Source organism: Helicoverpa zea, chromosome 3, assembly GCF_022581195.2.
Source record: "Helicoverpa zea isolate HzStark_Cry1AcR chromosome 3, ilHelZeax1.1, whole genome shotgun sequence".
In the NCBI taxonomy this organism is placed as follows: Eukaryota; Metazoa; Arthropoda; class Insecta; order Lepidoptera; family Noctuidae; genus Helicoverpa; species Helicoverpa zea.
This window is the reverse complement of record NC_061454.1, coordinates 5,174,783-5,188,147: the sequence shown is the minus strand read 5'-3', so window position 1 is coordinate 5,188,147 and position 13,365 is coordinate 5,174,783. Positions and strand designations below refer to the sequence as shown.

General features: G+C 36.8%; 1 protein-coding gene across 1 annotated transcript in view; it reads left to right on the top strand.

Annotated features, from left to right (window-relative positions):
* Positions 1 to 13,365, top strand: part of LOC124645612 (dedicator of cytokinesis protein 9) — a 39,123-nt gene that overhangs the window by 1,128 nt on the left and 24,630 nt on the right. The window contains exons 2-29 of the mRNA XM_047185409.1: positions 42 to 161; positions 955 to 1,127; positions 2,803 to 3,100; positions 3,277 to 3,451; positions 3,532 to 3,739; positions 3,981 to 4,284; positions 4,379 to 4,596; positions 4,821 to 5,011; positions 5,089 to 5,333; positions 5,805 to 6,004; positions 6,349 to 6,469; positions 6,649 to 6,921; positions 7,007 to 7,123; positions 7,354 to 7,536; positions 8,064 to 8,201; positions 8,296 to 8,491; positions 8,807 to 8,877; positions 8,998 to 9,157; positions 9,352 to 9,591; positions 9,848 to 9,968; positions 10,042 to 10,185; positions 10,266 to 10,483; positions 10,805 to 11,041; positions 11,446 to 11,606; positions 11,900 to 12,020; positions 12,282 to 12,377; positions 12,666 to 12,796; positions 13,212 to 13,353. Coding sequence (XP_047041365.1) covers positions 42 to 161; positions 955 to 1,127; positions 2,803 to 3,100; positions 3,277 to 3,451; positions 3,532 to 3,739; positions 3,981 to 4,284; positions 4,379 to 4,596; positions 4,821 to 5,011; positions 5,089 to 5,333; positions 5,805 to 6,004; positions 6,349 to 6,469; positions 6,649 to 6,921; positions 7,007 to 7,123; positions 7,354 to 7,536; positions 8,064 to 8,201; positions 8,296 to 8,491; positions 8,807 to 8,877; positions 8,998 to 9,157; positions 9,352 to 9,591; positions 9,848 to 9,968; positions 10,042 to 10,185; positions 10,266 to 10,483; positions 10,805 to 11,041; positions 11,446 to 11,606; positions 11,900 to 12,020; positions 12,282 to 12,377; positions 12,666 to 12,796; positions 13,212 to 13,353 — 5,002 coding nt within the window. The remainder of the gene's footprint in view (positions 1 to 41; positions 162 to 954; positions 1,128 to 2,802; positions 3,101 to 3,276; positions 3,452 to 3,531; positions 3,740 to 3,980; positions 4,285 to 4,378; positions 4,597 to 4,820; positions 5,012 to 5,088; positions 5,334 to 5,804; positions 6,005 to 6,348; positions 6,470 to 6,648; positions 6,922 to 7,006; positions 7,124 to 7,353; positions 7,537 to 8,063; positions 8,202 to 8,295; positions 8,492 to 8,806; positions 8,878 to 8,997; positions 9,158 to 9,351; positions 9,592 to 9,847; positions 9,969 to 10,041; positions 10,186 to 10,265; positions 10,484 to 10,804; positions 11,042 to 11,445; positions 11,607 to 11,899; positions 12,021 to 12,281; positions 12,378 to 12,665; positions 12,797 to 13,211; positions 13,354 to 13,365) is intronic.

The window sequence follows — 13,365 nt, the reverse complement described above, 5'->3', positions numbered from 1 at the left end:
ATCATAAAGTATCTACATGTAATAAAACCTCCTTGTTACAGAATATCATAGCCAAAAAGTGTACAGCACTAGACTTTGAACAGTACATCCAAGACAACAAGACCTTGCTACTGAATGACCCACTGAGGGACATACTATTGTATCCTACCGATGATGTATCTGTAAGTAGAATTTAAACCTTTAAGAAAAATGGACATATATGACTATGGAACATAGTTGCACTATGTCAGATAGGCTGTCGCTCCATGCAGGTAGACAGTCGCTCCATATAAAACACTGGTACTGGTAGCCAACCCCAACATAGTTGGGAAAAGGCTAAGGATTTGATGGTCATAAGTGATTATGAGGAGACTAAGTATCTCCTGTAAATAGAGAATACACTACTACTTCAATTTTTGTTTAGTCACAGGTCTGAGGAAATATGTATGCAATTAATAGCTAAAATACATGCACTATTTCATAACATAACATATGAGGTATTGAGCAAAATTCATATTACTAAATTGAGGCTAGTGAATTTGGATTTTTTACTAATAATGTTTTATGTAATGATTTAAATGTCATGCTTAAATGTCAGATGACAAAATAAAATGCAGTTGAGAAACCTACAATGTTTGGTTTTATAAAGAACAGGAAAACCTCAATTCCTGTACTATGGAATAATTGTTTTATCAAATGCAGGTTTATTGCACTTCGGGCCTAGTACCCTTCTGTTCCTATGACCTTATTTACATTACAAATACAAAAGTGACTTTGTTTGTTTGTTATGCTTTAACATCATAACATCTGAACTTAGTAAGGTAGAATTTTGTACAGAGATAGATAGTAGTTAGAAAAAGTTATAGATTTTTTCAGACGTGTTATTCTGATATTTACCTATTAAATTCAAGGCTAAATGAATTCAAGAGTAGAACATCTCCAGTCCTCACCCTGATTTGTTCTTTATTATCCTAGAGTGTAGTGTTACCACGTCGCTGGAGGACGGTCACCACAGCAGTGCCGGATGTGAGAACAGCAGCCTCTTGCCCTCTGCTCACAAGACAGGCACTGCTCAGCTATGCTTCCAGTTGGAATCTCATACATTACAAATTCAGTAGCTACGCTGGCACCTATCTCAACTTGCCAAGGTAAGGGTTTCAGTCAGAAATTGGTATTTGATGGAGACTGATTAATGATTACACATGTCCTTCTTAGCATTATGTGCATATCTTGTTTTCTATCCATATTATATGCATATGCACGTATGCTAAATATTGCACACAAATTGCAATAAATAAAACTCAGTCCGTCTTCTTACCATAAAAACTTTTAAACGTCAGTTTATGCCTTATCTAAAAAAATGTCAAAATTATGACGTTGACATATGGTTCATTTTGGAGCCACATTTTTTTTAGACAAGTGTAAAACAGTGGTTAAAGTTTTTGTAGTAAGGCCAAGTATGTTTATACCGGAGAAACCCCTGTCTGACGAATCCCCTTGCAAACAGTTAATTTACGATTTTTTCTCTCTTTGTAACTGATAGTAAAATATCCTCGTCATTTTCGTACATTTTATTTGTGTATCGCGTTGTGTTGCCGGTGATCGGTTGTTATCATCATGTTTTAATATTTAAATTCTATTCAATTTACAATCTGTAAATTTCGGTTTAGTAAAATCTTGTTAGGTACCACGTGTGTGGTACCGATTTTATAGTTGCCAAGTAATTTAAATATTTATTGCATAAAATCACACATCTCCTTTTTTTCATTGTTGAGATTAACAAGTAAGCAAAACAACTTAAATTAGGTAATTAGCATTGCCAATACACACATAATATTCATAAAATACAATAACCATGATCTGAAATTAGATAACATTTGCATATCATTGAAATGCATTGATTTATCGATTGCGCATCTAAAACGAATGAAAGCCGGTTGCATGCGATGTGTTAAAATTGTAGCAAACAGTTGGATGCTCATTAGTAGTGATAATTAACATACTTTGCATGGCAATGAACATTGTATGGGCAACAAAAGTTATGCGCTATATTCCCAAGGCCGGAGCATTATGCTCTCATATCTGATTCGTGAGTCACGTCCCACTGATTGCACAACATAGGATGAAAGGACTTCCTTCCAAATAAAACTGAATTAAGTCTAAATAAGTCACATAATATGATAATGAAGGAGACGCGGCAGACGCTTTCTCTTTTGTCGTGGAGCATAATCCTACGATTGTCTTTTTTTTATTTCTATCACATAACTTGTTTATCTTACGCAAAATCTGGCTGCTGTCGCGACGACCTTTTCTAAAGTTTAGGCCATCCAAAACTTGATTTTTTAATTTAATTCAGTATCTAAGTAGGTATATTGAAAAATACTAGTTTCTGCTCACAGTTCTACTCGCGCTTCTTGCGTACTATTCCCCATACACCAGGATAAAAAATAGCCCATAGATTTCCTGATTTCCTCGATAAATGGGCTAACCAACACTGGACAAATTTTTCAAATCGGTCCACTAGCTCCTGAGATAAGCGCGTTCAAGGAAACAAACTCTCCAGCTTAATAATAATATGAATTTAGTACATAGTATTCATTATATATAAAAAAAAAAACATTCAGTACCTATGATAACTTGTTCGCTATGAAAAATAATTTACACTCATATCGCAAATTCGCGTTACAACTTACAACCGATATCGCGATACGCAAGGATTTTCCTGATTCATTATTTCAAAGAACCATGCAGTGTAAATTCATACATTATTCTTAGTACTTGATACTGTTATCTACACCATTACCACTATCTTTTCTTGTACAGACCTATAGAAAACAAATTTCCGGAGGAGGTATATGATATCGACGCCGAAACTGAGAGTGATAATGAAACACAGGCAGCAAAACTGGACCTCGGTACCAAAGAAGGGCATTTGCTCAAAGGACCCGAAATCGGCTCAGATAGGATATTCAGTAACCTTGCTTCAAAGTCGTTTAAGAAACGTTATTGCTCAATGCTTAGAGAGGCCGACGGCACTTACATACTCGAAGTGTATAAGGATGATAAGAAAACGGATACAAAGCTCACTATCGTAATGGACTTTTGTTCTGATGTTGTTAGGGTAAGGCTTTATCTACCATTGCATAACGCTAATAATCAACTTTTGTTTCCGTAAACGAGGAAGTCTAAATATAGACGTTGCTCATTATTTAATTACGTCGTAAAATGCAGTTAACAATGAGGTTCATTAGTCTTTATGAATGTATGGATGTAAAGATTATCCGTATATCATTACAGAATCCCAAAAGGGGTAGGTTTTGTTTCGAACTGCGCATGGCTGGTGGCAAAGGATATACGTTTGCAGCTGAAAATGAGGAAGATGTAGTCGATTGGATCAATGCTTTCAAAGCAGCTTTGAAGAAAAATCAGGATAACCAGGAAGGACATCAAAGTGATGAGGCTTTAGATAAAGGTAGGATAAAAGAACCATTAATCAAGCTCTTTAAGCTAATTTTTCGATCTTTTTCGTAATACAAATGTCAATTTGTCCAGATGCCGACGTGTCCCTAACAGCAGAACCGCCACCTCCCACTTACGGCACTCTGAAGGGTCTGGAACACAGTATGAATCCGCTCCTAATGCGCTACTCCCGCGAAACTGACATGTCGATAGCAGCCGCGCGCAACGAGTGCCGATACAACATCTTCAGCATGCCATACAAACGGGCCCCCTCACCTGAACCTCAACTCGAACCATTCAAGTACGTAACTATTATATTTTTCTTCCTACACCGCAGTTTTCCCCAGTGAAAGCGACCTAAGTTACGCATACCTCGGCTTTGTTTTTTTCGTCTGGCTATGTCGTCGTAACAATAAAACTATTTCAGCAAGACCCACATTCCTCATGCTATAAAAACGTTATTATTACTTTTTTGGACGGCAAAACTGTCACGAGTATCTAATATAAACTATGCTGAACGGTATTTTGTTTTATCGTTTCAGAGAACACTTTGGCCAAAGAATTTTGCTCAAATGCGAAAGCTTAAAGTTTAGGTTACAAGCGCCGATAGACGGCGATAAAGAACTGTTGTGTCAAGTAGAACCCTATTACACGTACTTAGCGCTGTACGACGCCAGGAGTGGGAAGAAACTGTCGGAAAACTTCCACTTCGACCTCAATCACGAAGCTGTAAGAGATCTAGTCAAGGATACGGAGTGCACAAAGTCATTAGTTGAGAATTTTAGTTACGATGTTAAGTTAGACGTTAATCAGATATCGGAAGAATGGTTTCGATCAAAAAGACAGGTATTGCATCAACATCAATTTATATAAATAAGATCCAAAATTACATAATTTATTTTAATCTAGGCGAAAGACTAAGTTGTTCTCAATATTATAGGTGTTGATATCTGTGAACAATCCTCATCCGGACTTGTTCCTGGTGGTGAAAATCGACAAAATCTTGCAAGGTCACGTAAGTCAGGTACTGGAGCCGTACCTCAAGGCTACCAAAGACCCGAGACTTGGGCTCAAAGTACACAAAAATGTTCAGGCTTATGCAAACCGCGTGGGGACTTACAGGATGCCCTTTGCTTGGGCGGCAAAACCTTTGTACAAGTAAGAATTTAAACTTATTGGGCCTTACTACAAAAACTTTAAACCCTGTTTTACACTTGTCTAATAAAATTTTGGCTGCAAAATGAACCATATGTCAACGTCATAATTTGACATTTTTTTAGACAAGGCATAAACTGACGTTTAAAAGTTTTTGTGGTAAGACTGTATGTATCTTTAAATAAGATTCATATTTCAGATGATTGTAAAGATGTTTTATTTTTCAGAATGTACAGTAATGACTTGGATTTAACACCGGAATTCCCCGCCATTTATCGTCAAGAGCCTAACAAAATGTCGGACGATGATCTGCTAAAAATATTGTCGGACTACCGCAAGTCGGAGAAAATGTCTAAATTAACTGTGATACCTGGCTGGCTCAGTATTAATATTCATCAAAGCAACGAACAAGTACCAAGTAATGACAATTAAAATTTTATACCTCGAAAATTCCTCATCTGAATATTATTGTCTGACTTTAACATTTTTTCTCAGATTGTATGTCAAACTCATACGCTGCATTAAAACCTTTTCCACTACCGCCTACTTCGCCACTCACAGTAGAGCTGGCAACACTGAACGTGGAACCGGAACAACCGTATGCAGCATACATACACCATTTGTATGTGCGACCGTTAGCTTTGAATTTCGAATCTCAGAAAATGTTTGCGAGAGCAAGAAATATTGCCTGTTCTATCGAGTTGAGGGATAGTGATACGGGAGAAACTAAATCACTTCAGGTAATATAAACTAATAGGTACATCTTCCACACTTCTTAAACTAGTTTGTATAAAAATTTGTATTCCAAAGTGAACCATACCTTTTGAAAATAGAGTCGATAATTGCGTGATATGTTTGAACTTTCAACCAATTGGCAGTAGTTATGATTAATTTACATTTACGTGTTACGGAAATATTCGATATCGTATTTCTTGCCAAAATTAGTATTTTCCCTGACACGAGTGATTTCCTATCTGATAAAATATAGAAACAGTCGGATTTCCTGTAGTAAACTGATACTATTGTTAAAACCTACATGTTTTAGTACACGAACATGAAAATTAATATAAAAAATGAATATGTAACATTTCGTAAATGTTCGGAAAGATACGATCATTTGGTTCTAAATACAGAACGATGACATATCCCTGATCAGGGATATACCTATATACACACATATTATATACCTAATATTCACAATTTCCTTCTAGGTGGTATACGGAAGATTCGGCATGACGTCACAATACCGCTGTTCAGTATTACACCACAACGCTAACCCCACGTGGAGTGATGAAGCCAAGATCCGTCTCCCAGCTACATTAACTCCCCAGCATCATTTGTTATTTACTTTCCACCATATATCGTGCGACCTTACCAAGAAAAATGACGCTAATGTGGAAACTTGTATCGGGTAAATATTATCCTGTATTCTGTTTCAATACGACTTGTATCTTTAGAAGTATAAACACAGTTATCGTACTCATTCATAACTTATTTTATAACTAAATGATAACTTAATAACTTTGAACCATAATTCTATATCAATATGGTCGAAAGTCGAATGTATCTCACACTAAATTGCCTTTCACACACGTGAAGGATTCATACCCAGTTGTTGCACTGATAGTAATGATATCCTTCTATTGTTTACCCCAAACAATACACTATCGGGCGAGTCCATTCAGAAGTGTCCATTGACGAGCTAATACAATTATTCCATTCGATAAACGTCATATTGCATTGCCTCTGTTGCAGATACGCGTGGGTACCTTTGTTGAAAAACGATAAGTTGGTCGACGAAGTTGTGAATTTACCTATAGCAACACATTTGCCGTCTGGATATTTAGCCATACAGCCACTTGGGTTGGGAAAAGGGGTATGTCATTTTCATATTTGCAATATGAAACTACAGATGCAATAAGAATTGTATCTTCCATCTATTCATCTGAAGAAATGGTACCATAAAAGAAACAAACAGCACAAAACAATACTGAGAAAATATATAGCAAGAAACCGCAGTTTACATACTAACAAAAAATATTTATGTTATTACAGAACACAGGTCCAGAAGTTGTATGGGTGGAAGGCGAAAAACAACTGTTCCGATGTCAACTGGTCTTAGACTCTACAGTAGCTACAAGGGACGCACATTTACATAATCTATTTAACCAAGCTGAAAGGCTGATAAAGTCCAGTTCTCCCCCCACGTCGCCCTCCCCTCCCCCCTGGAATGACGTATGCAATGCGCTCAAAGCTGCGCATGCGATCAAGTTGAGCTCGCTTATCGCTTTCCTGCCGACGATTATGAATCAACTCTTTGAACTAATGGTAAATTAAAATTAATATCGTATTTTACACTCATTACTACTGAAAATATTTAATGGAAAATATAATTGTGTTGTCTATTTTCCAGACTGTAGAAAAAAGTTACACTCATGATATGGGTTATCAGATTGTCAAGTTGATAGTTCATTTTGTGCATATGATACATGATTATGGAAGAAAGGACTTACTTGATAGCTATGTGAAGGTAAGGTTTACTTTAACTTACCATAATAATGTTCCCTCGTTAAAATGGCTCTATCAATATATCAAACGATAATCGAGGCACGATGTGGCGTCATTTAAAAGTGTTGTTTAAACCCAAACAAAAACACATACAATTTCTAAGAGATGTATATCTCAATCGGAGTTTTTGTGATTATAACCATGGTAACTTCTTTTTATAAAAATAAATCTATGTTTTTTTGTTGTTTCCAGTATGTATTCAACTGCGTGGAATTCAAACTCCACACGATGTTGACGGCGCCACTACACATGTTTGTCGACCCCAACCAACCAGACTTTTTGTTGGGCAACAAGTTCATGCAGTATTCTGGATTTTTCTTCGACATCATTACGAAGAGTATGGCACAGTATCTTATCAATACTGGAAGAATTAAAGTGAGTATTACGTGTACTGCAAAAGGGAACCCCCTTTAGAATACGTACAGTCAACTTCATGTCAGTGGTAACAGTTTTATAGGAAAATCGTACTTATTACTATTGAGTTAAGGTGCGTGACAGTTACCACTGATGTGCAGTCTACCGTTCCTTAGGTACTTTGCACTATCAATCAATGACATGTATGACCAAGTATAGCAAGTTTTCGCAGAGTAGCAATAAGGTCGAAATTCGGAATGCACTGTATAGTCTTTGTTGTTTTGGCAGTTTTCAAGGATTTTTAGTCAAAGAAGGTCATACATGTCATTGGTTTATAGTACATTAAATCATACCTTAACAGGTACATATTATACTCATTTAAATCTTGAACTTGACATAATGATATGTAATACCTATGTTTATTTTTTTAGATGTCTCGTCATTGGTTTATAGTACATGAAAATCAAACCTTATTGACAGCTAGACTGATTTAATTTAAATCTTAAACTTGACATAACAATATGCAATATCAATATTTATTTTTTCAGATGTCGCGTCATGAAAGATTTCATGCTGATCTGTTAGAAAATATCGATAAATTGATAACGACTGTGGAGCCTTCATATATTTTACAACAACCAATGCAAACTCATATTTTTAATAAGAATCTTGCAACTTTCCTTAAGGTTTGTAACTTATAAATTCCTTGAAGTATCGATTTCGAATTGTATTTGCTCTATGACTGTTTATCGCTATAACGATAATGTACTTTTTTTACAGTCTTGCCTATCATTTATGGATCGAGGCTTTGTGTTCCGACAAATAAAGAAATACTTAGACAAGTTCAAACTTTGCGATCCAAAAGCGTTGTTTGATTTCAAATTCACATTTCTACAAACTATATGTTCCCATGAGCATTTTGTACCTTTTAATCTGCCGCTGCATGCGAATAAGTTATCGAGAGATGGCGATGAAGGTAAGATATAAGTACAAATACACAGTACAGAATCTTTATCTAACTAAAGCGAATAACACATAATTTATATTTGAATGTTATTTAACAGTCAATTTGAGAGAAATAACTGAACCTTCATGGTACCAAGGCACCATACCGACAGAAATGGTGACTTGGAGATTCGGTTGGAACAATATCATTCGATTTTTAAAGAAGCATCAATATTGCGCTCCATAAGTTATACATACATAGAGTTAGATATAGATAGACTGTCCTATTACACAAAATGAATCTCTCCCTTGGTTGTTTATTTGAATAACTATTACTTTTACACAGATCCTGCGAGGCTGAGACTCACAGAAGACTTTATAATGAGACACTTTCTTGCCGGAACCCTTCTTAAACAAGTACTTCCTTGTTTTCCAAATATGTATATTGCTAGCTATTTATATCAAGCATGAGTCATGCTTATTATATTGTTTATTCCTTATCGAACATATTTTTAAATATATGTTTTTTTTTTTTAGGTTGAACAGTCATTGCGAGAGGCGCCGTTGAAACGTAGGTCGGCGTTGAGTGTGCTCCGAGCTTTAATGACTAAGCATGAGCATGATGATCGGTATAGAACTCGACAGTGCCGAGCTAGGCTCGCATATCTGTATTCGCCGTGGCTTACTATTGTACTTGGTAAGTATTCATTGAAGTAACCTTTTAAAATAGACAGCAAAAATTTGGTATTTGTGAACAAGAAAACACATTTTTATCGACATTCTCAGCAAACAGACACATATTTATGAATCGATCGAATTAAAAGAACTTCTATATAGATGATATTGTTTTAGTACCTATAAAATTTAATTTAAACTCACATTTTTCAACAGAAAATGCCCACCGTCTCATAACAAAATCTCTGGCAAGTCCGGTCGAAAACGGTCACGATAAAGTCGATGGAGACGCAACTATGAACCCAGTACTTAATAGTACGCAGAAAGAGGCCGCCTCGGCCAACAGTACGCCGCGAAGAAATAGGCTGACGCTACACTTTGATCATACGCCGGTCAGAAACTCCGCCCATTTTAAAGAACCGCCTACAATACCGGGCAATCATATGTATGGGAAAGGTGAGATATGAAAATAAGTTGATTTTCTTATTTCAATTCAGAAAGCTTTTTATTATTGGTAAAAATTGAGGTTTTGTCTTTGGTTCACGATTTGGTTCACGTTCAACCACATATGTAATTGCGAAAAATAAATACCTTCATGGAATAACTATCAAATATCAAAGTAGAGGTTATTGTTTCTAAGATTTGATCAGTGATTCATGATTAATGAATGAGGTATCTTGCTTTTGTAATATATATTAATTTGTGCCCTCAGATCACGCCAACAACATGTCACAAAGCTCATTAGAATCAGTATCTACCATGTCCGGCGGTGACTCGCTCCCTAGAAACGTTGGACGTCTAGACTTGAGCGAAATTGGTGATCAAGTCAATAGGTAACTATCAAGACAACACCATTATTTAATATTCAACCTTATTTATATGGTACTAATGGTTATTTTTGCGTAGGTTCGGTGTAATGTCTCCGGAAGAAGTAAGGGATGTCCTTTTATGCTTCTTATTCGTGTTGAAGTATTTGGATGATGAGAGACTAGTGGACTGGTGGAAGACGCAGTCTCAATCGCAGCAGCAATCGTTCTTTAATGTTTTAGAGTAAGTTGAAACTATGTGTTTTGAACCTTGTATACTTTGTAGTAGGCACAAATTCCATTGAATTGTCTTTTTTTCTTCAGAATATGTGCTGAACAATTCCAATACGTAGGAAGGAAGAAAATTCTATCAGAAATGAAGGCCACAACGCCAGACTGTAATGGCAAACCGAAGCCTGTGAAAGCAAGGACTTTGCCCGCCAGAATGAGTCCACCAGACTTCTCTAAAGAACCCCCAATAGTTGTGGAGAAAAATAATACTGTGAATAGGGAGAATCTTGTCAATCCTACAGTAACTACTGGTGAGTACGCGCTTTTCTGAACTAGGTAATTTAAACGTAATACTATGTTAAGTAATCATTGGCGCTAAACATAATTGGTTTATATAGTTGATGTAATTTGGTATAATCACTATTTCATATAAAAAACCCGAACAATTCTGTGCTAGATCACAAAGAACGCGTCACACGCTTTTCCTATCTAAATGCTTAACCAAAATAATAATTTAATGTAGGTACTTTCAACTGTGCCACCTTCTGCCTTACCGATAGCCTACCGGATCTCATATAATATGGTGCCCCGTGAGATGTATCCTCCTAGCCTAATATTATTCTTGTCCAAAGAACTGGAAGCGATAGCAGAACACACAGTACTATCTGCGAGCTGCCTCGCCACAGAAGTGGGGCTCACCATCATAGACCGCGCGTGTCTCTTCATGAAGAACCTGGGAGCGGCTGATGGCATTGCTGCGAAACCTTACCTCAAGTTACTGCAGTACCCGCAGAGTGAAACTTTGTATAAACACCTGTTTTCTGCTTTGAGAGCGTATATCAATCAGTTTTCGGAGACATTGTTTGAAGGTGAGTTTTGAAGATAATCCTTTGAAAAGTTTATGATAATTCTTCCTTTTAGGGTCACAATTGTAAGGATAGTTGCGGGGTGATAAATAGGGGGAGGGGGGTTAAATAAAAAAAAAAATATTATTATTTCTTTATCCCAAAACAAATTTTTGAATCTTTATGGGTATTTAAAATACATGTACAGCACCCAAACTTTGTCGAGGTTCTACCTAAAATAATAAAGCTACCGCAATAGAACACAGCTACCGAAAACTATCATCTTAGCACCTGCTTTGATGTCGTATTCCTGTATGACTAATGGATCCGCTCTTTCCCTCTCCACCAAAAGGGCAAATAATGTGCATATTTCCTTGTGTACAATATTTTTTATTATCATTATATACAATCACTATTTTTCTACATAGGTGGCAGCACAGTATGTTCAGGCGTAGTCGCTGCAGTAGTACGTTTGTGCGAAGCGCGGGCGGCGTGGTTGAGGCGTGAAGCGGCCGCCGCTTTGTACTTGCTAATGAGAGCTAACTTCCAACACGGGACTGGTGGTGATCTCACTAGAGTGCATTTGCAGGTGAGCACTTATATCACACTATATGCAAAAAGGCTCTTGTTTTGCCCTGCTATAGATATTTATTTTGACATATCAATATACCAAGGATGGATAGCTTATCCTCAGATGGCTATTTCTATTAATAATATAAAAAAAAAAATACCAGTGAAAAACAAATCAAATATCAAACTTTTAACTCGAAGTCTAGGTGCTCGACCTACACCTTCATTAACCTTAGGGATCCAAGATGTCGTTGAAAATAAATAAATATCAAAAACTAGAATTGCTGAACTTACGTATTTCTGTTTTTGTAGGTGATCATGGCTGTATCGAAACTGCTAGATAATTCAACTGCTCTAAACTGCAAACGCTTCCAAGAGTCTCTTTCTGTCATCAACTGCTTCGCGACTGGCGATAAAGCTATGAAGGGAACTGGTAAGTAAGAAAAATCAACTCTATTTACATTTCACTGAAGCCTGATATCGCAGACAACATAAACGTCCGTTTTATCTGAAAACAGCTAAGTATGTACTTTGAAAATTGAACTTGAAAATTACTAGGAAAACATTGTAAAACTGACGTTTATGCTGTCGGTGAACTCGGCTTTAATATTCTTAAAAGTATAGTGTGTGTGTGTAAAAACAAATAAATTGTTAAAATAAATCTTTAATTAAAATATCCTTTTATTTGCACTAGGTTTGTCTAGTGAAGTGGCGGAATTGATGCGTCGCGTTCGCACAGTTGTTGGTGCTCGGGCTCGACTCGCTGGCGTTGGAGGGGTTGGTGCATCAGGTAAGATTACTTAATTATAAATATACGAATACATACTTGTATATTGCTTTTTGACATCTTTAAATGAACCCAAAGCAATTTTTTTTTTCCTATCAACATTGATGAACAAGTGTATTGAACACCTATTCTGCATACAAAATACAATAATGCGAATGTGACGACTGGGGCGGAAAATTCAAATTCAAATTGGTTTTTAAATAAAATTTAAATATCCCACTCCAGTTGCAGCTTTTATCTTAAGTACCCACGTCATTTCGAGCTTAAAATAAACTGGAATAAAACAAACAGGTGCTGGCAGTGTCCACTTGGCAGAGCTGCAGCATGCTCTAGCGGCGTCATGTCGCGCGACGCCGCGGCTGCGTCATGCCTGGCTCTCCAACCTCGCCGAGCATAATGCTCGCCAGGGAGATCATGATGAGGTGAGGACCCACCATGTTCCTTCTTAAACCCTTTATGTACCAGGGCCTCGGTTACTCTTTCGAACAATTCTGCAGCCCCGGGAATGAGGTTAGGACCTAAGGTTCCCATCTATTTGACATATAAGTCGGGAAGTAGAGGTGGTACTAACGCCAAGAAAAATATCGATATTACTTACAGCTTATTTTGGTACATTTCATTAAAAGTTGATATGAACTGTGTTTTTAGGGTGTACAAATTATAACAATAAATATAACATATAATGTTGTTTAACTCCTTATTTTTGGGAAGTCTGTTAAAAACGTCGTAAAGCTCATTAAAAATGCTAACGAATGGCATTCAACTTACTCAATGATCACATTTTAACACAGTCCTGCAAATTTAAATCGTCCACTACAAACACATTTTCTTTATCAGGCTATGTGCTGCCAACTACACATCGCAGCCCTCATAGCAGAGTACCTAAAACTACGAGGTACACAAACATGGGGCGCGGACGAATTTGCCGAGATCTCTCTCAACATACCTCGTGACGAAACCGGCCTTAAAATCGACGAGGGTAAGTAAAACA